The sequence below is a fragment of the Plecotus auritus genome (assembly GCF_963455305.1).
Source record: "Plecotus auritus genome assembly, chromosome: X".
In the NCBI taxonomy this organism is placed as follows: Eukaryota; Metazoa; Chordata; class Mammalia; order Chiroptera; family Vespertilionidae; genus Plecotus; species Plecotus auritus.
The window spans coordinates 7,272,959-7,300,451 of NC_137784.1; the positions used below are offsets into that span (position 1 = coordinate 7,272,959).

The 27,493-nt window shown below is 42.5% G+C and overlaps 2 protein-coding genes across 2 annotated transcripts in view; both read right to left on the minus strand.

Moving 5' to 3' along the window:
* The window catches only part of GEMIN8 (gem nuclear organelle associated protein 8), a 28,354-nt gene extending 16,298 nt beyond the window's left edge, over positions 1–12,056 (minus strand). Inside the window, exons 1-3 of the mRNA XM_080652496.1 lie at positions 11,972–12,056; positions 2,378–2,422; positions 1,319–1,757 (exon numbers count right to left, since the gene is read on the minus strand). Of these exons, the coding sequence (XP_080508622.1) occupies positions 1,319–1,757; positions 2,378–2,389 (451 nt within the window). The 5' untranslated portion in view covers positions 2,390–2,422; positions 11,972–12,056. The remainder of the gene's footprint in view (positions 1–1,318; positions 1,758–2,377; positions 2,423–11,971) is intronic.
* Positions 12,057–25,059: 13,003 nt separating this feature from the next.
* Positions 25,060–26,127, minus strand: LOC308240050 (pre-mRNA-splicing regulator WTAP-like; the record flags this gene model as incomplete). Its single annotated transcript, XM_080652945.1, has 1 exon — positions 25,060–26,127. The coding sequence occupies one exon, from the start codon at positions 26,125–26,127 to the stop codon at positions 25,060–25,062; it is 1,068 nt and encodes a 355-aa protein (XP_080509071.1).
* Positions 26,128–27,493: the final 1,366 nt, after the last annotated feature.

Sequence of the window (27,493 nt, forward strand, 5' to 3'; positions counted from 1 at the left end):
CCAATGCCTACTCTCCCTCATGCATCAAATGGTTATTTTGTACATATTTTGAAAAAAGGTAGACTTCCTTCCTGGAGCTCAAGGAAAGAAATGTATTCTATGTGTGTTGTAAGTGCTGTTTTAAAAATACTTGTTTGGATATACTTTCTAATGCCAAAGAAGTCAACCATTTAATCGAAAGAAGGGAAGGAAAAAAACACCTGAATGAATAGTTTAGTGAAGGAAGAAGGACAGGCAAAGACACTAAAGGGCGTGACGCTTTATACAAAGCCCACTGCTCAGTTCCTAGATCAATAAATGCTAGGCCATCAATATGAAAATATGATCATTCGAAATGGAAATGAAACTCTTCTCAGACTTCCATGTTTCTGTTTACTAAAAATGATAGGTAAACTGTCATACAATTAGAACTCAATACAAATAAATATTGCGACTGGCTACTGATTATAATAGAAAATAACAGATATTTGTATATTTATTAGAGACACTTAAAATGTAAGTGATCTGATAACTTTAATAGTAAGGAGAGCACCAAAAGCAGTTCTAGTTCTTTGTAGTCAGAAATTTAAAAAAGAAAATCCCTGCTTTCTGACTGAAGATATAAGACCATTATCACAATTCTCTAACCCCTGGGAAGACAGTCTCAATGCAGGATCAAATCGGAAAATTTAAGTAAGTACTGGGCATTTTGTTATTCTATTTAGGTTCAGACTGATCTCTACTTTGAGGGTAGGGAGCTTAATATTTAAGAAATGGCAGAACTGCAGTACCAGGGAAGGCTCAGAGCTGTGTACCAATGAGTTGGCAACAGTATTTTAGGAACCTAGTGGTCTTAGTTGTGCATGAGCAAGGAGCACAGGAATTGGAGTCAGGCAGACCGTGGTTTGATTCCTGACAGCAAATTATTAGTTGTGTACCATGGAATAAGTCAAATAACCTTCTAAAGGCTCACTTTCCTCCTTTGTAAAATGGGTTTAGTACCTCGAGGGACTATAGTGTAGATTAGGGATCGCATGCGTGCACACATGTATGCACACGCATATGCACACATGCACACTCTCCATTCAATAAGTGTTAGAGATACTACTGGGTTAAGCTTTGTTCTAGAACTAAAAAGAAAGTCCTGTATAAAAATAGCTCTGGAAACTAATATAATTGAGGTGCAATGTCACCATGGCTTTTCCAGGCCTGTGATTGGATTTGGAATAGTATCTGCACCCAGTTGAGGAGTTAGAAAGTAAATTTATAGATTGGGGGCGATAAAACTGCAGAATGCAGGGCAAGGAAAGGGAGCATGTGAAGGCAGCTGTGCACTTACGCCGCTCCTCCCTGTGCCTCTCGGTCTCTGCAAAGTACTGGCGGAGCTCCTCGGTGATCTCCATGTTGCTCAGGTCATACTCCACCTCATCATCTGAGTCGGTCTCCGCCTCCTCTTCTGTGGTCCAAGATTGGTCTTCGCTTGTGCTTTCAGGAGGACGCTGCCCAGACCTTGGAGAATGTGAATAACCACAGTGGGAGTCCTGGGAGGACAAGTGATGGTCATAGAAGGACTGAGGGGATCTACCTTTGTTAGCATAAAAGCCCTGGGGAAGACCTCCTGGAGTGAAGTACCAGGGGGAACTGAAATAAGACTCCACGGCCTTCCGATAGGCATTCTGGTGGCTTCGCATCCAAGCCATTGCTTGATAATAATGTTGCCAGTATCTTGCATATACTGGATGACAAGACCAAGGCGTAGTAGTTTCCGATGATGTCGTCTACAAAATAAAGGGAGGTGTAGGCTAGACATCACAATTCATCCTCAAGATGTTTAATAAACTTATCAACACATATTTACTGAGTATCTACTAAAAACCTACTCTGCTTTAGGATGCTGCTGGCCAAAGAGGGTATGACAGGTCCATGCCCACAATGGAAATTGAGTGTATGCACACCTGCTCTGAAGTATGTGTACATGAGGTATGCACAGGATAATTAGCTTAACGTTATGGCCGTTAAAAAGTGGGACAGAAGCTAGTAATGCTCATTTTTAGATAGGATGCAGGGAGAGATAAGGACTGGACATCTATCACCTTGGCCCTTTCTATCCACTGTAATTAAGCAACTAGTTCCCAGTTTGAAATGGCCTGCCAAGAACCACGTGGACTAATGAATGGCATGTTTTCTGGTCCCTCCCTCTCTGGCCCCTAAATGCCTGCTGGCCCAGCCTATTCCTCAGTGCCGGGGACAAAAGATGTTGAGCAACGCACCCAGTGGTGCTTTTACTTTTTGTCTCTGATGCATTTCTTTGGTCTTCTCCATCATGGAATGAGAACACCAAGACTTTAAAGACTAAAATTTACCTTTTTCTCTTATAAGTTAAAAAAAAAAATCTTACCTTTGCTGCCATCTTTGATTGTGAAAGTCCAAATGGGCTCGGGAACTAGGAAAGACGAAGCAGAGTGCAACATCTGGTCAGTATAGGTATGTGATATTCATGGCTATTTTGTAGTTTGCCAAGCAGCTTCTCATAGGGTGCCTCTTGCCAGTACCATGCCTAGTCTTCACGCAACTTACTACTGCGGGACCCTGGCACCTGGGCATGACCTTGTGGTCTGAAAAGGAGGGATCCCCTTAGGTATGATTAAGTGGCTCAAGGGACACTCCACTTGTCAAGTACTGGTTTCCCTAATTTTTGTTTTTCAATTACAGTTTACTTTTCAATGTTTTTTGTATTGGTTTCAGGTGTACGGCATAGTGATTAGACAATTATGTACTTTACAAAGTGTTCCCTCTGATATTTCCAGTGTCCACCCGGCACCGTACATAGTTATCACAATATTATTGACAGTATTCCCTAAGCTGTACTCTACATCAGCACTATTGAAAGACACGCAAGATGCCCCCAGTAGCATAAAGGTCACTACCTTAAAGTGCCATGACATAGAGATTTAACACCAGAACTTGTTTCCCTATTGAAAATTACCATATAAATAGTAGTTAGTATGTATATAAAATATATAGTGTGAACTGAAATTGACAACTATTATTTTATGTGCCAATTCTTAACTCATGCCAATGTCTATTTAAATTAAACTTGCATATCCTTGAGGCGTGAAGAGAATAGAGTTCCTCTTGCCAACCCACCAGAAACCTTTGTTGGGTCTTGGGGAAGCCTTTCTACATAAGACATCTTCCAGCCTGGGTTGTGCCCTGCGCTGTAAGTCCCCTCAATGGACCTTATTTTGGTTGGGGTTGTGGTAAGCACCTCTCAGCCAGCGTGTGACACCACTCCGCCCCTTTGCAGGAGGAGAAACTTCCATGGAGGCTCGTCCCGGAGCCACCATGCAGAATGCCTTTGCCCAACAGCCTTGCTCTGCCCGGATGTGCTCCTTTCCCCACTACCTCAGTGCTAGTGACTTACTGATATGACAGGAAATACCTAAAGGTCAAGTTCAATCTGCACCTTTTACAACCTATGTAAAACAGACGTAATATTCTTCCTTCTGCTCAGGAGTTCAGAGCTACTAAAATGACAATCTATATCAGAATGTACTTTAAAAAGTTAAACAAAAAATAACACCCTAAAATGCATGAGCCTTTAAGCATCTGTTAGACGAAACCGCTAACACAATGTGTTGCTGAGCAGTTACTTAGGATTTGAAACTTTAGAAATCAGATACGGAAAGAGTCCTATTTTCCCTAACTTCACTCAATAACAGAATAGAATTAAAACATCTCCAAGCCTTAAGAAATAAACTTGACTTATCTTGTAATCTCGATCAGATGTTTCACTATGGGTAATGTTGAAATTGAGATGGTAAAATGACCACTTCTTTTAAGATTTAACCTAAAGGAGAATCATTTGCATTCTTTTAAAATATAATAAGCTTTCAAATAGGGTATTTCCAAGAGGGCTGACATGACCTTCTGTAAATTTATCTTAAACACAACCCACACTTCCTGTTCACTGTTCTAAATTCAGAAATACACACATGTGCAGTGAATGTAAACGGGAACAAGGTTAACAGATGCAGAGAACACGTAAGTGCACATTCAGTCCACATTACTCTTAACCATTGGTGCGCCATAAGCATCTATAGATGCAAGCGGCGGACCCTTTTTCATTAAATTCAAAATACCGTGGCAGTTAACCAGTTAAAGCAGTGGTCGGCAAACTGCGGCTTGCGAGCCACATGCCGCTCTTTGGCCCCTTGATTGTGGCTCTTCCACAAAATACCACGGCCTGGGCGAGTCTATTTTGAAGAATTGGCGTTAGAAGAAGTTTAAGTTTAAAAAATGTGGCTCTCCAAAGAAATTTCAATCGTTGTACTGTTGATATTTGGCTCTGTTGACTAATGAGTTTGCCGACCACTGAGTTAAAGTATAATTTAAAGGTTTCCTAGTAAAACATGAGCCGTTATCTGAAAACCTGGCTAAGTGCTATGTGATTTACAGGCTACTGAAGAAATCTAAAACAGTCAATACAATTCAGGGGCTAACCACCCAGAGAAGTACAACGAACCCAAAATGAAATTATGGCAGAAATCAGTGCACACTTGAGTGCTAACCTGTAAGGTGCAGCCTTTAAGTGCTAATTACCTGCAGCCAGTTTTCATCTGTCTATCCCTGATAACCCGAATCGCTTTCTGAGAGCCTGCAGCACCTAATGGCACTTAAGTGAACTCCATGTGTGTCTTAATCAAATTTGTTTTAGATTCACAAGTAGCCTAGGAATTAAATCAGAAAAATCGAGGCGACATCTGCATGTCTTATGAAGAGTAAGCGTTTTGAATCCAGACTTCTAGCCTTAAAAAACATACTTGGGCCCTAATCGGTTTGGCTCAGTGGATAGAGCGTCGGCCTGCCGACTGAAAGGTCCCAGGTTCGATTCCGGTCAGGGGCATGTACCTTGGTTGCGGGCACATCCCCAGTAGGAGGTGTGCAGGAGGCAGCTGATCGATGTTTCTCTCTCATCGATGTTTCTAGCTCTCTATCCCTCTCCCTTCCTCTCTGTAAAAAAATCAATAAAATATATTTTAAAAAACCTACTTAGAACCAGATTAATGTGAACAGTACTTATCCCAAACTGACAGCCTCGAATATGTAATAAACATTATTTTCACTGAACACTACTATAGACCTCAGAAAAGCCTGCTATTATTTAGAATCGGGACAATCCAGCCTGGCTTTAAAGAAGCAGTACCAATATTCTGAAAATGCTGAGATGGTGTCTGAGAGGCTCCACTTTGCAGAGTGAGAAGTGTAGGCAGATGTGATAAAGTAGGCAACTGTTTGAGAAGTTCAAGTGTAATCCATCATGTTCACCAGGCTGCTAAATGTCAATGGCTGTGATTAAAAAGAAGGGGGAAGCACTAATTTGAGGCGAGGTTACTTACTTATGCCTTTAATTCAACAAATAATTTGAGAGAAGGGCTGTCATGGTACGCTGCTTTAGAGATCATGCAAGGTACACTGACCACTTTTGCAAGGAAGACACCAGGACAGTGAGCTGCGATGACTGAAGAAAGCCAATTTCAGCATTTGAAGCAGAAGCGGCTCTGATTCAGCCCAGTGTGCCGCCTATTTACAAAGTACACCAACTAATCAGCTGAAGCACTAGACCAGCCGAGGGCAAACTACGGCCCGCGGGCCGGATCCCGCCTGTTTGGCTGTTCTATCCAGCCCGCGGAGCCGAAAGAGCGGAGGGTTCTCTTGCTCTCCCCTCCGCTCCTTCACCAGCAGCAGTGTTAACAAGGCAACGTCGGGAAACACGGCCGCAGCTCCTTCTTCTGAGTGGGCGGATTTATATCCCCATTCAGTAGAAGGAACAACCTCTCAACCTTCCAGAGGCTCCTTGTAATGCCCCAGGACAGGTCCCCCGACATCACCCTGGGAATGCGTAGACACGTGATCGTGGTGATGTAGGGAGACACGCCCCTGGAGAGCACAGTATCAGAGCATTAGCTAAAAAGGAGACCAACAACACTGTTCCCACTGAAGTTGATGTTTTAAAGACCAAAAACCTTTCAACCCAGTCTACATGGCCATCTACATCTACGTAATTTGGAAGTTGCACTAAAGAAAATGTTTAATTTACTGTTTACACATTTTGTTCTTTTCTATTTGTTTTAGTTTTAAATTATTTTATTATATTTAAGTTTAATTGGAAAGGCTTTTGTACCTTTCCTTTGTTAGGCAATTTTATTTTGCCTTTGCCATCTTCAATATAAGGTATGTTATTGTGCTATGATTCCTCCATTTTTTGAAGTTTCAAATTATAATAATTAGTGTTTACATTCTTCTTGTTAAAATGTTTGAAATGAATAAAACTATTGAAATAAAATTAAAAAAAGACCGTACCCTTTTATGTAATGATGTTTACTTTGAATTTATATTAGTTCACACAAACACTCCATCCATGCTTTTGTTACGGCCCTCCGGTCCAGTTTAAGAACCCATTGTGGCCCTCGAGTCAAAAAGTTTGCCCACCCCTGCACTAGACTCTTTTAAGACCAAGGCGATTAGGAAAGAAGAATTTATATTAATGATGTTATACAGGCAACTTTGTCCTCAATCTTAGTCTGTGCTTTCTGCATTGGTATGGACAGACACTAGGACATTTCAATCACATCTGCTGCCACCCTCCAGCAAGTTCAGAGGCCTGGGGCTGTATGTCAAATATGCTAATTTCATCCTTGGCTTTATTACCGCACCCCCCCTCAAATTCCAAAACCTATGTATCATATCCTCTTACATTTTCTTATTTGTATGATTCCTAAAATCCTAGATAGTTGCTTAAAAATAGTTCATGAGAATGACAAATTAATCAATCTCTGAAAAATTAAATCAGATAAAGTATAGAAAAACACATCAAAAGGAATACCAGCTTGCATAGAGCTTTATTATTACTAGAGGCCCAGTGCACGAAATTCGTGCAAGGGGCTCAGCCCTTGCAAGCCCCGCTGCCTCGGCTGGCCCTTGGAGCCCCTCACAGCCCTGGCTTCATCTGGAAGATTATCCAGACGGTTGTCTGGAAGGTCGTTCTGCTGTTCGGTCTACTTAGCATATAAGCTCTTTATTGTATAGGATTAGCTCGCTATTTCCAGTATTACTCTTGGTATTTTATGCCAGCAATTTTTTTTTTCTGTCAAGGGTCAAATAGTAAAGATTCTGGGCTTATAGGCTACATACAGTGTCTTTTTTCAATTGAAAAGAACAACCCTTTAAAAATGTAAACACCATCGCCAAAACCGGTTTGGCTCAGTGGATAGAGCGTCGGCCTGGGGACTGAAAGGTCCCAGGTTCGATTCCGGTCAAGGGCACGTAACTTGGTTGCGGGCACATCCCCAGTGGGGGGTGTGCAGGAGGTGGCTGATCGATGTTTCTCTCTCATCGATGTTTCTAACTCTCTATCCCTCTTCCTTCCTCTCTGTAAAAAATCAATAAAAAATATTAAAAAATAATAATAAAAATAAAAATGTAAACACCATCATTAGCTCCTGTGCAGTACAACAGAAAAGCTGTGGGCCATCATCTGCCCACACATTTTACATGCATATATCAATAAGCTGTACAGACACTGCCCTCAATATGCTGAGCATCCTAATTGTTCCTCACTTTCTACTTGGAAATCACTGGAAAAACTTCGGATTCTCACACTTAAACTTGGAATAAGACGAGTGGAAGCAAGAGAACTGGGATTATGATCAACCCCAATGTTGGTGACCAGTTCCTAATATTTGGGACAAAAGAATCCTCTCCATGACTAAATAAGCAACTTGAATCACTTCTTAAAGATCTACATAGACATTTAAAGACTTAATTAAGGAAAAAAACACACCTTAAACTCCTGCAAAACAGTATCGATCGATAGGAGTTAAGAATGCACATGCAGTGCCAGGATTTCTGATGAACATTCTACCAGCTGCCGTGAGCGAGACACTGGCCCAACAAGGACGGGAAGCAGGGAGAGTTCCCACTGTCTTCTCACTGGAAGAAGGAATATGCATCCTTCCCAGCTAGCTGCACCAGTTAGCTGCCAAGGGAAGGGACCTGTCAACTTTTCAAACCTGGTTATTCTTTCTACACACAGTGCTTAAGAACTTAATAGAAAGACCTGGGTTTCTGAAAGGCCAACATTAAAATAATTCTAGACATTATGGCAGCACCACCATCAGACACCACTACCATTTCAGAGAAAAGAAAGCTTATGGTTGCAGCAGACTTAGATGCCTTTTCAGTGGTCTTTAATTTTATCTTTCATTCCCTACCTCCCTAGGAGTGTCTCCTACTCTATTATAGCACATTTTGTGGACTGATGGGATGATGCAGCTGAAAGAAAAGAGATTGGTAATGTCAGGGCAGGCCGGGATCCACAGCACTACCAATCGGGCAGCCCTCCCCCCTGAGTACAATGGCATAATAGTCACTACCCAGCTGAGCCCTGGCTAGTACAGAGACCGGATTCATTGTCTGTCCTCAACCATGAGAGAAGGAAGGAATAAATACAGCATTGAGGTCATTCACTGAACACTGCCGAGACCCACAGACAAGACAGTGCCTCTGAGTCTTCAACAATATATTTTCCTATAAAGCCTTTCTTGAAAAATGCACTCATTCTTCATTGAATCTGCTTATCCTGGAAAAGACATTTTTAAATGCATAAATATACATGAATAACAACAGACAAGAGCTTTATAGTTTTCAATGGACACACTGTGACTACTTCCATCAAATTATTTTGAAAATTTCACAAATAAGTAATGCGGCATTGTACATCTTCTTTTCACTGTACATTTATATTCTTATAAATATAGGATCTAGGGTGTGTCATAGCAACCAGATAAAAAAAATAAGAGCACAAATTTCCCTCAAAACGATCAATCTGTAACTGGATTTTCCTCTCTACCTTCCTTTTCCACTAGAATTCTGAAAATTAAATAAACGAAAACCCACCTGCTTTGACTTTTGCTTAGGAACACACAAAAAGGCAGTCATTAAATAAGTTTTGCTGGTTAAAGCACTTAAAGTCGTACCATTCCTATAAAGCTCCCACGGATCTGATTCTCTGAGCCAATGAGATAATTTCAGGATCTAATTAGGCCTTCATTACAAGGCAAAAGGAAAGAGGGGGAGGGTCTGCTGGAGACTGTTCCTAATAAACGAAGATATGCTGAGAAACCTGAATTACATAACTTGAGTCATGCGGTTCTAAGGAATCTCTGTATATGCGGTAATAACCCTATCGGAGTGGATGACTTCCAGTAACACGCACTGGTAGGAACGTCCTCACCTAAGAGAAATAACCAAGTGAGGTTTTTTTGAGAGCACTGTTTCCTGCCCTCACCCCAGCAGCTAATAAGGCTGGCAAGTTCATCTGGCTCCCTCCTGTGGCTGTGCATGGTCCCTGCTCAGTGTTTTGGACATCAAGTCTGCATGGTCTTCTACCCTCCATAGCCCAAGCTCCACCTCTCAGACACAGGCCTCCCACAAGCGGATAGGCTTCCGTGTTCAAGCAAGACCGCACCTTTCCGTCCCTAACAGCCACCCATAGGCAAGGGAGCCCACAAGCAGTTTGATTTCCTTATTCCCTCAACCCCAAACCCCAGTTTACATCTTCCGGATGTTGCAATGTCACAAAGAAACATAGGCTGGGGGAAGGAGAAAAATGGAAACGATGCAACTAATTCTTCTTTTTAACATGGATAATAGTTAAATAAACAGGATGGCATCGTTTAATTTGTCAGCAAGAGTGATGGATTTATTTAAAAGTTCACCAAATCCCCATGTGACTAACGTCAGAATCACAAGTGAAATATGAGGACAGCCGAAACCGGTTTGGCTCAGTGGATAGAGCGTCGGCCTGCGGACTGAAGGGTCCCGGGTTCGATTCTGGTCAGGGGCATGTACCTTGGTTGCGGGCACATCCCCAGTGGGAGGTGTGCAGGAGGCAGCTGATCGATGTTTCTCTCTCATCGATGTTTCTAGCTTTCTATCCCTCTCCCTTCCTCTCTGTAAAGTATCAATAAAAAAATATATTAAAAAAAAAAAAGAAATATGAGGACACCCAAAGAGAAGTTACTCTCAGATTCATAAACACAACAGGCAATAAGAGAGCTGAAAACTGGGATAACTGAGGACATAGTAATAAAACAACTCATAGGAAGAGACAGTAAGATCTCTTCACTGTAAGTATATCCTTCATGCAGTAAAAAAAAAAAAACTAGTGTGATAGTGTTGAACAGTCAGGGAATACAAGTGAAGAGCCTACCAGCAAAGCCCATGGCTAATTTAAAAGCGGTTAAGACCATCAGTAGATTTCAGGAGCCTTATTTCAAACTTTACTTCTATAAATACATACACGGTAATTTCATGTTCATCTCTCTTTTCTGAATGTGTACAGCATTCATTATGTCCCACTCATTTGGGTGTTTAATCAATTACCTGTAGGCATGGATTCGGCAATCTACTTCTTTTAAATTTCCCATTTTTCTTCCAGCATAAAAATCATAGCTGATATTTTCTTTCCTTGGATGCTAGTGGGATTGTCATTTCCTGATAACACGCTCTCCTCCTACCTCTACCCTCTCTAAAATCACTGAGTAGCTAGTCACGCAAATAACTCTGACTTTATTATACAGCTCCAAATTTTTTCAGAAAGTGTAGTTATTTAAATAATGTTTTCAAAGATATTTTCAATTTATTTGACCAACTATAGTTATACATTCTTCACTTTTTTTCTCTGTCCTGCAGCTGGATTTCCTATTGTAGATCAGTAGTTCCAGGAGCTCTGTAGCTAGTTTGAAAACTCTCCAAACTCCAGCCTACATGTCCCATTTCCCCCAGCCCTCTCATCTCACATTGTCCTTCAGTGGTGGACCCTAAAAGATACAATGATCTTTCACCCTCTGTAAAAGTTACAGAACGAAATGTCCTCTCTGGAGCTTTAGTTTATATACTTTCCCAGCAGAGCAAGGAACACACACAGATTTGCACACCTTACAGTGAACTTGCCTTCAGCGATGCCCATCCAAAGTTACTAACAATCTTTCAAAATATACACTTTTCTGTTTGCATTGCCATCCCAAAGGAACTGTTAATTTTATAATTTTGTAAACTATATAAGTATACATTGTATGTTGAGAGTAAATAGCCCCAGAAGTCTTATTTGTGTTATTAATCTTTAGTCTTGACTTTCGAGTAATGCTGTTCTGTCTTCAGATGCAAGACAGCTGAATACAGAACCTAGCCTGTGAAATAACTTTAAAAATAATTTCTGAAAAAAATTGTCCAGAACCCACTGGTTTGTACCAAGGAACTTTCTGGATTTCAAAGCTAAAGGGTACTTCGTTGGCTACTGGTTTAATTTAACTACTGAGTAAGAAAAAAGGGCAAAGGCATTCTCCATCTCCACGGGTAAGGTGCACACAAATGTTCTCCAGATAACTTCCACTTACACCCCCGACTTCCCACAGAGGTCAAAGTGGGAGAGAAAAGAAAGAAAACGCAAATTTTTTAGGAGACGGACCAATATCCTAGATATCCCTCCAAGAAGAAGGCTGCCCCGGGCGACCTAATGTTTAGATACTGGGCTGGATGGGCAGTCCGAATTCACCTTCCAGATCTAGCTTATCACAATGTTCCTGGCACATCAGAATCACAATGGGGAACTTTAATAAAAATACCGATGCCTGGGCCCTACTTCTAGGGATTCGAATTTAACTGATCTGGAATGGGGGCCCGTGCATCAGCATTCTTAAGTCACCCAGTGATTCTGATGCACGTGCGAGGGGAGAAGTCTGCAACCAGCCCCTCATCTCAAAAAAACCAGCAATGAGTTAGGAATCTCTTGGGCCTCTGGCGCCACCTTTTACCGCGGGATGATAATTACTACGACAATGTGACAGCCCAGCCCTCGGCTCTCGGGGCCTCAGAGGAAGCCAGGCTACGCTTCACCTCCCAAAGAAAACCCAGCCGTCCCCGGAGTCACCTCGGGTTCCCAGCTTGCAGGTCCTGGGCGGTGGGATGCAGGGACCGACTTCCCTGAATGCTGAGTGGGCGGGGCTATTGCCACGCGACTAGACGTGAGCTTCCAATTCGCCCTGAGCGCCGGAAGTCCCGCCCGCACCGCGGTGACGCAACTTCCGCACCACGTTCCGCACCGCGTTCAGCACCATGCCGCCGGGCGGGCGCCGGAGAAGGCTCCACCCCTCAAGTTGAATGTGGGAGCGGCTAAGGGGGTGGTGGGTACAGAGGGTCGCGTGTGGCACCCGGGTCGCGGCGCTAGGGCGGGACCTGGGCCACGCGGGCCAGTGTGGCTGGGAGGGCAGACGAAGGTCGTTTGTGCGCGGCCCCCGACCCCACGATAGTTCCATGGCTTTAGATATTTCGCTCTTCTCAAGGGAGGGTGGTCGAGGCTCAGGGGAAAACCGCGCGGCTTTGGAAATAGTCATTCGGATCTGAGTTTGAGCGCAATTCTAGCGCTTAGTTTATTGACTTCCCTGTGCCTCAGGTCCTCTCCCATAACGTGTGTGAGAAATACCTAGTGCACAGTGCCTGGTGCGTTAGAGCAAACAAATAGTGGCTATTGACATTTAAAAAAATATATTTTATTGATATTTTACAGAGAGGAAGGGAGAGGGATAGAGAGTTAGAAACATCGATGAGAGAGAAACATCGATCAGCTGCCTCCTGCACACCTCCCACTGGGGATGTGCCTTTGCCCTTGACTGGAATGGAACCTGGGACCCTTCAGTCCGCAGGCTGACGCTCTATCCACTGAGCCACACCGGTTAGGGCGGCTATTAACATTTTTATCATCACAATCATTATCAGCAATACTTGCCCTGTTAGTATCGCAGAGAAATCATTAATAACCAATATAAACCACTCGAAGTGTAAGAGGCATATTTTTTCTGGGGGTAACTTGGCAAAATGTGGCAAGAGCCCTCAAAGGGAGCATACTTTGGTCTTAGAATTTTCACATCTGGGAATTTATTCCAAGGGAAAACAGATGAAAACTGGATGCTCATTGCAGAATTATTTTAAGAAGTAAACCCTGGAAACAAATGCCTAATAAGAGGAGATGGCTAAGTCAGGCTAAATTAATGTAGACATTATTACCATGCCATTCTTGGACTATAGAAGAATCACATAGCACAGAAGAACATTAACTTTAACAAAGATGTACTGCATGCCTACTAGTTATCTTCAAGTATTATTTTATATCTGCACTGTCCACTGTAGCCACTCAACACATGTGGCTATTCACAGGTTGGAATGTGGTAGCTGAATTGAGATGTGCTGTAAGAAACTGACACAGAGGGTTTTGAAGAATTAGTATAAGAAAATAGAAAAATCTCAATTTTTTTGTTAAACCTCACCTGAGTTTATTGTTTTCATTGATTTTTAGAGAGAGTGGAAGAGAAGGTGGGAAGGGGGAGAGAGAGATACATCAATATAAGAGAGACACTCTATTGGATGCCTCCTGAACGCACCCACCCAGACTGGGGCTGGGAATTGAACCTGCAACCTAGGCATGTGCTCATGACTGGGATTTGAACCAGCAACCTTTAGGTGCACAGGCCAACACTCTAACCAATGAGCAACACGGGCCAAGGCTAAAAATCTCATTTTTTAATAGGGCATGTTAGGGAAGGACTATTTAGGTAAAATAAACTATAAGATTAAAATTAAACGATCTTTTTACTTTTGAAACTGGACACAATGGGTCCCAGGCCACCTGTCACTGCTTGAGCCAAATTAAGCAGAGACAGGGTTGAACCATATATGAGCGTTTATTTCAATAATGCGGGCAGTATGGGAGAGCAGTCGGTCACCCTGGAAATTCTGCTCAGAGCCCCGCCCCTCGCCCCTCACCAATTGGCTGGTTATATGCACAGGAGGGAGAAGATAGCTACATGCAGCTGGGAGCTGCAAGTGTAACATGGAAAGGGGAGGATAGGGTCTGTAGTCAGGCCTGAAGGAGCTCAAAGTCCCTTAACAAGGTAGCTAATCTATGATGTTACAAATGGCTCAGCCTGGGGGATAGAGAATGCTCAGCCTTCCTGAGAAAAACAACCAGAGGGGGGTCAGAGTCTGGGCACAGCAACCAATCAAAGCTGTCCTGTCCTTGGTCTGTTCTCAAAATGTATTTCTTTTCTGAGTAATGGACCCATCGAGGCATCTTACCAGTATCTTTTTACAGCCTTGTTTCATCCTCCAGCTTCCCAGGGTCTGTAAGGAAACTTCTCATCTATAGCTAGTAAGGTGAGTAATTATCAAACAACTGTGGCTCTATTCTTATTACGTGCCCTTCCCCACTATCTCTTTAACATGGCTAGTGGACATTTAAAATTATATATGTGGCATGCATTATGTATTTATAAATGCCTATCGGACAGTGGTATTTACCGGATATACAGTGGTGAACAAGACATTTTTGACCTCATAAAATTAACACTGTTGAGTAGAGCATAGACAATAAACAGATAATATAATTGTATAGGATGGTAAGTTATATGAAGAAAATCTAGCAGGTAAAGGCCAGAAGTGTTTCTATATTGAGGCGGATTACTTTAGACAAGATACTTTCTCTACTGTTTAGAAAATGGATGTGGGATGAAATAAGATATCTATAGATAGAAAATGGGGGGAGAGGAGGGAATGATAGGAATTGTGTGTCTTCTGGGAAAATTGAGGTGTGGATTGAGGCTGATAAGTTAATTGGGGCCTGGCTAAATCTCTGCCTTATGGAAGAAACTGCATCAGGGGAGGAAAGAAAGAGAAGAAGAGGGATAAGATAAAGGGAGAAAGAGCTGAAGTAACCCTGGGAAAGGCAGAACCAAGCAGGCCTAGAGTAGATATGTTTCAGGTAGAGCAGTTACTGGAGTGCGATGAGTATATAGTACCACTAGAAGCCCAGTGCACAAATTCATGCACAGGTGGGGTCTGCCCGGCCCTCCCCAATTTGGGCCGTTGGGGGTGGGGCCAGCAGGGGGGAGGGGTCACAGGAGGTTGGCCAGCTGGCTTGCCCCTGATCAGGGGTCGGGGAGGGCCGATTGGGGGCAGGGCCAGCCAGGGGGAGGGGCTATGGGCAGTTGGGGGGGGGCTGGTCGTGGCCCCGATCAGGCCTGTTGGCTGCCACAGTGTGTGTCATAGTGACCGGTCATTCTGGTCGTTCCATCATTCCCGTTGCTTGATATATATAGATAGATAGATAGATAGATAGATAGATAGATGAGTGTGTGTATATATTCTGTCTCTCTGGGTGGAAGGTGCTCAGAGTGGTAAGGTAGATCCACCTGGCCAGAGACTCCAATTCCACCTATCTTGTAGCTTCATTCTCCGTGGTTTGTTGCCTTGGCCCACATGACACAAGATGGCACACCTCTGTGCCTTACTTTCAGCCAGTGGGAAGAGAGATATGGGAAGCCGTGGCAAGCCCCGTCTCTCCAAGGTAGTGTTTCTCTACCTTGGCACAATTCAATTTGAAGCTGGGTAATTCTGTGTTTGGGGCTCTCTTGTGCATTGTAGGATGTTTAGCAGCATTCCTGGGCTCTACCCAGTAGATGCTACTAGCACCCCCCCAGTTATGACAATTAAAAATGTCCCAGACAATGCCAAATGTCCCGTAGGGCCAAAGCCACCCCCAGTTGAGAACCACTGCTTTAAGGGTACTACCCAGAAGTCTCCAGCCACACTTCTGCTTAAATCCCACTAATGGCCAGAGCTTCATCACTGGACCATCCTAAGTGTAGTGGAGTCTTGGAATTGTCTGCTAGTCGGATTCCCAGCTAAAAGTTAACTAAAGAAGAAGGCAGGAAACTTAGCAGATTCTTCTGCATCCTCATTGCTACGGGGAGTGGAAATGCTGTAGCTGACTGAGAAGGTGGCCCTGTTCTTTTTATCTTCCAGGCTAAGTTCTAGTCATTAATAATTTTGATTCACTTGCATGGAAATATTGGTGGCGGGGGACACTAAGCACGAACAAGGGACAATCCCTTGTGAAAAGGATGGGCATTTGTTACTCCAGAGAGCTGATCAGGGTGAGTGAGAAACTGGATTCCGAAATGGAGGCTGGAGAAGGTTGGAGTTCACATGAGTTCTAGTGTCATCCTGTAGCAATGTATAAATCCTACCATTTGTTACCCTGTTGTCTGGCATTTATTTTTATTTTTTTAAAAAAATCATTAATCTAAAATTAGTAATAACCTGCCCAGCTGGTGTGGCTGGGTGGTTGAGCATCGACCTCTGAACCAGAAGGTCATGGTTCAATTCCCAGTCAGGGCACATGCCCTGGTTGCGGAAGGCAGCTGATCGATGATTCTCTCTCATCATTGATGTTTCTTTCTTTTTTTAAAAAAAAAATATATATATATTTTATTGATTTGTTACAGAGAGGAAGGGAGAGGGATAGAGAGTTAGAAACATCGATGAGAGAGAAACATCGATCAGCTGCCTCCTGCACACCTCCTACTGGGGATGTGCCCGCAACCAAGGTACATGCTCTTGACTGGAATCGAACCTGGGACCTTTCAGTCCACAGGCTGACGCTCTCTATCCACTGAGCCAGACTGGTTAGGGCATAATGTTTCTATCTCTCTCTCCCTCTTCCTCTCTGAAATCAATAAAAATATAAAAAATTAGTAATAACCCTTATATGGATTTTAGCAAGAATTTAAAAGATCCTTCCAGATGATCCTTCCAGATAACTCTTTAAAGCAGGGTTTCTCTAGAACAGCGGCCGCCAACCGGTGGTCCACAGACCACTGGTGGTCCATGAGGTCCGAGAGGTTGGCGCCCGCTGCTCTGGAACACCATCTTGGTTTTAACAAGCAGACATTGTTGACAGCATTACCTCTAATGACTGGAAGTGGGTAGGAAGATCTTTTACTTTGCATTTTATGCTCTTCTGTATTATCTGCACTTATGTTTGTTTTGAATACAATTACTTATAATCACAATTTAATAAGACTTTTCAAAGATACCCTCAAAAAAAAGTAGGGCTTCTCAACCTCAGCAGTAGGACATGTGGGGCAGCATAATTCTTCATTGTGGGGGCTGCCCTGTGCATTGTAGGATGTTTAGCAAAAATTGCCAAATCTCCCTTGGGCGGGGAGGCAACATTGCTCCCAGTTGAGAATCATTCCTTTTAATGGAGCCCCTAAAAATTCCACGGTCTGTTAAGGCCATAGGCCACAGTAATCTCCTATTAGTGTATCCTGGGGGTGGGAGAGGCATGTGTGCGTGTGTGGGGCGGGGGTAGTCAGAGCTTGGAGAAAACGAAGCTCCAGCTGCAGCATGACAGGTCCTCCTTTTTATATTTTGGAGTGAAAGAATAAAACATTTTTTCTTTTTCAAGCCCCGAGTAAAGAGCAGACAGAGCAAATAGTGCTCTGACAATGGGAATGAGACCCTTAAAGCTGTCCCAGGAAACAGCCCCAGACAGAGCAAATAGTGCTCTGACAGATAAGATATGAGATTACCAGATGGGACTGTTGACTGAAAACTTAAGCCCTGTCATTAAACATGTTATTAACGAGCCCTGTTGGAATTTCCCGGTGGCTTTGTCCTCTCTTCCTCCCTCACATGTGTGACCCCTCCCAATGTGTGATTTTTGCCTTTATAAGCCTGTAAAATTTTCTGCTCGGGGCTCGTCTTCGCTGCTCTAGTGTGAGTTACGAGTCGAGCCCTAGCGCGCTGGAATAAATCCTCTTGCTGTTTGCATCAAGTGACGCCTCCTGCGGTTGATTGGGGTCGCCGTCGATCCGTGGGACAGAGTGAGGGTCTCCCTCCAGGGGTCTTTCAGGAGAACTCTGCTTCTGCTTGTCCCAGCAGTTGGCGGTCAGATAGACTGAGGTATGCCTAAAGGCCCCGTGAGGATGTAGAGTTTATTTAAACCCCAGGGCAAGACAGTCTACAGAGGCCATTACCTAAAGCATGAAGGAGCACAGAATAATCCCAGACTGTGATACTGGGTCCCCAAATTCCCCTCAGAGATGTACAGGTGTGGATGATCCTGCCAGGTTTGGGAAACCATAGCTAATTTTATGGGGCCTTTTTGGACCCCTCCGGCACCCCTCTGCTACCTGAGTGTTGTGGAGAAATTGGTTGGGAGCGAGTCCCCTTGCCTCAGTCATGTAGCTAGTGCTAACACTCCTGAGATGTTACTTTGAAACTGGGTGAAGGAAATGTCAATTTCCTAGGCGTACTCTCCCCCCATCTCCCCCCCACCCCCCACCCCCCCCACCCCCGCCCCCAGTAAGCGGCCTTCAGGTCTCTGCAATTTCCCTTCAGTTTCACCTTCCTGGCAAGCTCCTGTCCCAGCAGCAGATACTCTATTTCAGATGATGACCTCACCTCCCACTGAAAAATAAAGATGACCAGGTGCAGATTTTATCACTTCAAAATGTCTGAGCTCTGTACTCACCGTGTGGTCGGCAAACTCATTAGTCAACAGAGCCAAATATCAACAGTACAATGATTGAAATTTCTTTTGAGAGCCAGATTTTTTAAACTTCAACTTCTTCTAACGCCATTTCTTCAAAATAGACTCGCCCAGGCCGTGGTATTTTGTGGAAGAGCCACACTCAAGGGGCCAAAGAGCCGCATGTGGCTCGCGAGCCGCAGTTTGCCGACCACGGCATTAGAATAAGAGGTCTCTTGGTTTCTGCCTAGGCCAGGGGTGGGCAAACTTTTTGACTCGAGGGCCACAATGGGTTCTTAAACTGGACCGGAGGGCTGGAACAAAAGCATGGATGGAGTGTTTGTGTGAACTAATATAAATTCAAAGTAAAAGAGCGGAGGGGAGAGCAAGAGAACCGGATAGAACAGCTGGATCCGGCCAGCGGGCGGTAGTTTGCCCAAGGCTGGCCTAGGCCAATCCATTCTTGTGTTCTTTGCATACAAACCCATGGTCTCACAAGCACCTTGCTCCTTCAATTATGTCCTCTCTCTCTCTCTCTCTCTCTCTCTCTCTCTCTCTCTCTCTCTCTCTCCCCCCCCCCTTTTCATCAGCATCAGCCTTGCTCAGGCTTTTGGATCTTTGCAATAGTTTGGTTTGATTTTTCATCTCCCACTCCTTACTGTTTTATTTTTCAACTTCTCTCTGTGGTCCTACTTCTGTAAAAAGTGGCCTACTGTGATTCTCTCACCTTCTTTTCTCTCAATCCACTGCCATTTCTCTTCTAGCACATCCACTGCAACACAGCTGTCTCACTGAGGCTCTCTGCTGACTTCTTTCTATCTACTATCTAGTATTACGTGGCCTCTCTGCAGTGTTTGATACTATTGACCATGCCCTCTTTGCTTGCAATTACCATATTTCCCCTCCCCAAACTGCAAAAGTGACATGTGTTTCAAGCACAGAACAAAACACAAGAAGAAAAACACAAATCTTGGAAAACACAGGCACTTAAGCACAAAGGAAAACAAGAAACACTCCCATTACTTTAAAATAACCACTCTTTATACTTAGTGTATGTCCTTCCAAGTTTGTTGTATACTAATACATTTAAACACACACATACCACTCTTTTTTTAATATATTTTATTGATTTTTTACAGAGAGGAAGGGAGAGGGATAGAGAGTTAGAAACATCGATGAGAGAGAAACATCGATCAGCTGCCTCCTGCACACCCCCTACCGGAGATGTGCCCGCAACCAAGGTACATGCCCTTGACCGGAATCGAACCTGGGACCCTTCAGTCCGCAGGCCGACGCTCTATCCACTGAGCCAAACCAGCTAGGGCCATACCACTCTTTTTCTTATACACACACATATAAAAATCAAATGGTTTCTTGTTGTAGATCTGATTATGACTGTTCCCCTGAAAGCTGATTCAATGATATACACACACCTCTCCTCTTCACAGTGACAACTAAAAATGTTTCCACATTGCCAAATATTGGAGTGTGAGGGGGAATTGCCCCCAGTTGAGAAGTAGTGGGGTAGAGAGAAGAGTTGAACTTCGATGTGGCCTAACAACAGTCTTTGTGGACTCCAAAGGCATCTCAGGAGCTAAAATGGCCCTTCTGAGTTGTGATAGGTTGAGATGTCAGGGCCTTTATCTCTCATATGGAGAAGTCACTGGACATGGGCCTCTGAAAGGGAGCATGGTGTTGGGTGAGGTGGCTCTCTGAGGCTGGAGCAACAAGTCCTTCATTGAAGGGGGTTCTGGGCCATCCCAGTGTTCATTACACAATCTACTCCAGAATTGTTAATTTGTTTCTCAGCATCTTCCACTCAATGATAAAACCCCTGAGAAATGGGGTGTGCCTCACTTGGTTCTGTGTCATTAAAACGTAGCATACCACATGGGAATAAACACTGGTTAAATGACAGTGAAATTAAATGGGACGATAATCGTGGTTATTTGGATATTGGCAAACTTAAATACTATAATGCAAGGCTTCTTGAGATGTGGGAAACTCCTAAAAGATCAATCTATGTTTATATTGTTATATTAAATGAGTACTTTTTTTTTTGGAAGTAACAAGTCCCTATCAGCTGATAAACAGTACTGAGCTAATCTTTAACAGTGTTTTGAATTTTCAGTAGATGAGATTCTTTAGCACTAATTTATAGAGAAGATTAGGGGATTGGTGTGGGATGGATTCAACTAATTTATGAAATATTACTCAGAATTCAAGTAATGAAAATTTCTCCTTAAATAAATGTGATAACGCACTATATTTTGTCCATGTATAGCTCCCTAAAATAGCACCCATTTTCATCCAGCAGAGGGCACAGCTGTACATAGTTATTGATGGAGAAATACTTTTAAAAGCAAATACAAATGCATAATCTCACAGCCATACCCTAGTGCATGGGTTACCACATGTAAATGGGTGTTACTATACATCTGAAGTTTAATAATGTGTTGTTTGTGGACTGCATTTCCAACTCTATTCTTTCACATTTTTTAATGTTATACCTTCAACAAGCTAGGATTAAGTTAATATCTAAATAATACTGTTAATTTCAACTGCGTACAATCATTTGAGCCCTATAATGTGTAAGGGTATTTTAGAGCACAGTTTCACTTATGGTATGTTTTCTAGTCTCATGAGATATTTTATAGGGCAGAAAAGAAAAACATACCTACATACACTGCACAGTATTCCCCTTATAGTTTTGTAACAATCAGGTTAATAGTGCCCTCCCATTGTTTTCAGATTTTGGTTGGCATGGACAGTGTACATAATGAGCTCATATGGTGAAATGGACAAAGGCCTGTTCTAGGGGATGCAAGATCTGGCTTTGTATCTTACTGATTGTGACACCTTAGTCAAGTAACTACTTCTCAGAGCCTCTCTGTTTTCATCTGTTAATAGAGGGATGATGATGCCCACAGGGCCCCCTTCATAGATGGGTGATGTGTGCTCACAGTGTAAGAGCCAGGGACATTGCCCATCCGATGCATGGGGTCATTTGTGTCACGGTACAGAATTAACTGAAGCAATGTCATGAAGTGCCCACTGGATGGTGGTCAGTCTCTAGTTTTCTGTGAAGAATTTGAATGAATCTCCAGGTTTTGGGGCAATTCAGAGCAGTGGGAGGAAGAGGTGTCCAGGAATTAGATTTCTGCTAATCTGGGGAGGAGGGATTTGATTAGTATTCAGACCTTATTTTTATCACAACCTGATAAAGCTCGTCACTCTTCAGATATGTTTCTTACTTTAGATACATTTCTAATTTCATTTTGGGGAATTTATCCTTTGACAGTAATTCAAAACTACAAAAGGCCATAATAGCTATATATGTGTAGATTTTTATTTATTACAGTATTGTTTATGGATAATTAGTGAAAATGGAAGCAATTTAGGAACATGGCAGTCATAAAAATTAAAATTATGATTATTATAGAGGTACATAGAAAGTAAATCTGATGAGTGGTAAGTCAAAAGCAAAATGAATTATGTTTCATGTTAATAACTATGTAAAAATTGAAAGCATATGTGGCTGGGAAAGAAAGGCAAGAAAGATGGAATAGTAATAACTCCTGACATGTCAGAGAGTTAGCAGTCTCTGTCTTTCTGTATCTCTTTCTCTCTTTCTGTATCTCTCCTTCCTAAATCACATTATTGCTGTTATAATGATACTTGCAAAACACGACACTTCTAAAGAGATTTGCCTACTTGGTTTGAAAAACAGTAATGCCTAAAGTATCCAGCATGTTAGGGAAGAAGAGGCATATTTAAATGACTTACTTAACTATGTCATTTAAATAAGAATAGGCTTTTTTGTTAACATTTTTAACTGATTAAAATATTAAAAATTAAGAGATCCTTTTTTTCTGATCTTTACTCATTTAAACACACAAAACAACAGCAGCAAAACCATTTTGACTAGAACTTTTTCTTAAACGTACTACATACTTTCCTGTTTCCTCCAACAGTTTCCTGGGCATATCTTACTCTTTCCTATCTCAGGCTTGCCATGATGACTGTCAGTTTCTCTTCCACACAGCAGGCAATGATATCCTCATATGCAGTTCAACTATAGCAGGGGCGGGGACCCTTTCTTTCTGCCAAGGGCTATTTGGATATTTATAACATCATTTGTGGGCCATACAAAATTATCAACTCAAAAATTAGTTGGTTAAACATTCCATTAACTCACCCCTAATGCCTTGAGGGCCAGACTAAATGATTTTGTGGGCTTTATACAGCCTGCGGCTGGACGTTCCCCACCCCTGAACTATAGGGTTATTTGCCTCCTCAAGGCATGATCAAATCTCCTCTGAGTTTTGATTCCTTGAATCTTGTTTTCACAGGTTTTCTTTTTTTGTTGGTTGCTTTTTTTCCCTCTCTTGTAGTCTCTTAGGCATTATTTTTGTGGTTGCCAGTGTCCCAGACCTTTGGCAGCCTTATTTTTTTTCTAACCTCCTAACAAATTTGCTGCTTCTAATATGCCTTGCTAGAAAATCACACAATTGAGTTTACTAGAATTATGTTGTGCAGAGGGCTCCAAAGGGCTTTCCACTTTATGTAAGTGTTTGGACAGTGGGGAAATGGCCATATCTATTTTGGTTGCTCAGAGGTGTTTTGACTTATTTCTTAGCTCCTGACTGTTTCCTGGATATGTTGAGGTCTCAGGGAAATGACCTATGCACAAGCTACATCTGCTGCAGGGAAAATAAAATACTGGCTCTCAGAAGCAAAGCATAGTAGTAGTAAATCCAGTCGACCTCAACAAATCAATGGAAACTGAAAGCAGATCCAAGCAATCAATAGTCATCAAAAACCTCATGCGTGCATCTGCTCCATTCTTTTTCCTTGTCACTTCATCCTTTCCATTCATCCTGGTCCAAAATTCTCTCTAGTTTAGAAAGGAGCAACTGAACAAGGATAAGCAGAAATTATACAAAATAAATTAGGGACGAATAATTTATGTGATGCATGGTTCATTTCCCTTAGCCAACCAATAAATAGCACATCTTTTAAACATACGGGGCATATTTTAAACATATAAATCAGGTTGCTAGATGCAATGGAGACTCAAAAGAAGTAGGCATTTATGTTCCCTACCCTCATTTTTTTCCTTAATCCTTACTGAAGGGTATTTTCCCATTGATTTTCAGAAAGAGTGGAAGGGAGGGAGGGGAGGAGAGAGAGAGAGAGAGAAACACCCATGTGGGAGAGACACATCGACTAGTTGCCTCCCGCATGCACCTCGACTAGGGCAGGGAACAAACCTGCAATCCAGGTAAATGCCCTTGACTGGGAACTGAACCTGTGACCCTTTAGTGTGCGGGCTGATGCTCTACCATTGAGTCACACTGGCCAGGGTCCTACCCTTATTTTTGAATGAAAGAATTAACTGCAAGAGTAAAGTGGACCATTTGTGCAGTTAACATAGAATTAAATGTAATTAAATTAAATAACACATAACTCTGGGAATCTAGATGTTAAGTAAATTCAGATATTGCTGCTACCCAGGGTCAGTGTTATTTTCTTTTAGTTCTAGTGTCTAAAGTAAGATTCAAATTCAATGTTATCCACTATAGATGTATGGGCACTTTTTGAAGAGCATTTCTACCATAATTTATTGAACTCCACCCCACCCTTGAAGGTATTTATGCACTTCCAGGGCTTAGGAAAAGTTTTTATACTTCCCAGCCTTCTCCTTACTCCAAAAAAAAAAAAAAAAAAAAAAACCCAACAAAATGGGTAATAACTATAAAAGAAAATAAGCAAATCTACCCCTTAATCTTCAGAGCAGTGATTGAAAGGCAGCTTGTAATGGGACATAATTTTTGGTTTCTTTTGTTTAATTCTGAAGAAACCTTACAGATTCCATGGATCAGTGTGTGAGAAATGGCCTACACTTAGATTCATGTATGAGAAATAACCAACTTCTAAGAATCAATGCAAACTGCTAGACAATGTTTTTAACAAGAAAAATCTTTATTTAATTTTGGTCAGTTCAGGGAAGAAATACTGGAGTCACAGAACAACGTGCATTAACAAGATACAACAGTTCATAAAAACTGAGTAACTATGCACACAAATTTCTCAAACATTCAGTCACCTAAATGTAAAATGCATGGGGGAAAAACTGTATCTAACACTGAAACTACTACAGGACTTCATCAACAAGTCTAACTTTTAGTGAAAGCTACTGCACTGAGAAACTTGGCAGTCATAAAACCACATCTACTCTAACAAGTCTGAATGGTGCATAAACATAGTAACAGCAGGAGTAGGAAAAGCCCTACACACCAGATTCTAAATAGACACATTTATACAGAGAGCATTGCATTATACTTTAAGGAAAGATTTCCGTTTACAACATCACATTAACTCTTATAAAAATAACCTGACCCTAAATGACATTTTAGCAACAAAGTAACTGTTAGAATTTCTGAAGGGAAAAAAAAAAAAAAGAACACACACACAAAAGGCAAATCGTGACAAAAGTATGCATTAATTTTCTAGATAGTATCCTCTCCCAAATTAAATGACCCTGTATAAAAAGTTGCTGGGAAAAATATAAAACTGAACACTGTACATTTACACTTGAGTCCAGGCCATTCTGAACGTGGCAGGAACCAACTGTTCAGTTACCTTTCCTACTCACTGTTTTCTCCTCTTGAGGGTCGGTCACGATTGGAGTCTATGCCGTTTCTTTCAGTGGTGTGTGAGCGAGTTTCACTGCCCGTGGGAGAGACTACACTTTCATATTCCTCTGAGCTGTTGGAGGCCTTATTACCAGTCCCTGGAGAAGGAGGAAAGCCATCTTCGGTTGTGTCCCCCTCCCTGTGACATCCAGACCCAGCCGTCCTCAGCCGGGGGGAGGAACTGCCATTGCTTGGCCCGTTGGCCAGCCAACTGCAGTCTTTACCTGGGGCCCCTGGCTGTCCTACAGGCTCAGAAGATGTAGTCCTGCTGGTACTTGGGGCTGGGGCTTGAGGCTGCTGCTCTTGGTACAGAGCCAACTGCTCGTGTGTCTCCTTCAGTTGTTGCTGAAGAACTAGAATGGTACTCTGCATATCCTCAACTTCTTCCTCAAGTTGAATGATGAAGTCATTCAGTTCTGTCCGGCTGCTTTTAAGCTCCTCACTGTATTTCTTCTGTAAAGCCAACTCTGCTTCAAGTTGCGCAATAAGTTCCCGGTTCACCTGCCTTCCAAGCTTGTGATTCTCCTGGATAAGCATTCGGCATTTCATCATTAAGTCTCTGCCTGTTTGGCTGGCAGGAGTAAACTTCCAGGCACTCAGTTCATTCCGGGTTTCTATCAGTTTGTTTGTAGTCGTTTCCAGTTCACCTTTCATTTTCAGGAAAAAGAAGCTGATGGCGGGGTCTGCCACTGTTGATGGCAGCTGGGCGGCACTGGGCTGCTGGACCTGCTGGAGGTACTGGATTTGAGCAGTATACTCTTGTATCTCTTGTTCCTTGGTTGCTAATCGCATTACAAGGATGTCTTTTCTGCGTGCAGACGCTTGCTGTTGTTGCTTTAGTTTTTCCTCTGACTCCCTTAAGCCACTTATATTAGAGTTCAGATCTGTGTACTTGTCCTCCAAAGCTTGCACATATGCTTCATACTGTTTCCATCTTAAAATTAACTCATCTCGTGCCATAACTTGAAAGTCTGTTTCACTCAGTCGAACCTTTTTGGGAAGAGGTTCCTCGGTGGTCATCTTGAGTCCTCTCCAGCTAGAGGTCCCACAAATGCAGCACAGTCACGTAGGCCGAGGCTACGCTGCCGGATCGCCACCCAGGTGGCCGAATCGTTCGTGCAACCGCGTGCAACGGCCGGTCTGGTCTGATGCTCCCCTTTATTTATGGGTCTCGAAGCCACAAAATGGCGCTGAGGGAGGAAGTAAGGCACCATCGTCCCACCCCTTCTGGCTCTTCCTCCAGAGGAAGAACCCCCACCCCCTCGCCCCTTATCAGGTCCCCTGGAAACATTTTCGTTCAGTATTAGAAATGGCCGTTGGTATGGGAAAAATGATCAGAAAGCCCACATTGTCTTAGTCCTTACATGCAGGTGTATGTAGACTGTTCAGGGAAGGAAAGGGCGTATATTTGGAGTGAACGGCAGTGTTTTGTCCATATTACACAAGTCTCACTGGTCATTTTGAAAGAAAGCTAGCTGAGAACATGGCTATCTTTTCCATAGTTTGAAGGCTATCTTAATAAACACCTACAATGTCCTATTGTTAGCTGAATAAATCACATATTAGAAAGTGATGCATCAAATGAATTCTAGATTATTCATGGTAGTAGGGACAAGGTTAACTTTTAGAGAAACCACTTAATCAAACGTATTGAAGTAATAATCCAAAAGGAAGTGTTTAGAGGCCTGAAACCATTTCAAGCCATGTTTTACCATATAATTAAAAACATTCTTTTACAGTGTTATGAAAAATTATGAAATAACTAATATCCTTCCCATCATTTTTGCTCATTTTCTACTGTAAACGATGATGGGAGACAAGATGGACCAAAGGTTAGGAACTAGAGAATACTTTCCATTCCGGCTATACAATGCTATGAACATAAGCAAATTTCATTATCATTAGCTCAATGAATGTTGAGAATAATGTATGTACTAAGTTTATCAGGTAACCATTTGGTTTGCTATTAAGCTAAACAAATGCAACAATTTAATATGTAATTTACAAGGCTAGTTTAATTGTTTATAGCTGTGGTTCTTAGCTTTGGATTCATACTAGCAACACTTGGAGAGCTTTTAAAACCATAAACCCAGGCCACATCCTAGAATTTCCTGGGGCTGGCACTTAGATATCAGTATTTTTAAAGTTCACTGGGTGATTCTAATATGTAGCTGAGTCTGGGAAACACTGCTTTATAGAACATCCCTGTTTATTCTTAAATTTAAGTGCATTAGGGCAGTGGTCGGCAAACTCAGTCAACAGAGCCAAATATCAACAGTACAACGATTGAAATTTCTTTGGAGAGCCAAATTTTTTTACACTTAAACTTCTTCTAACGCCACTTCTTCAACATAGACTCGCCCAGGCCATGGTATTTTGTGGAAGA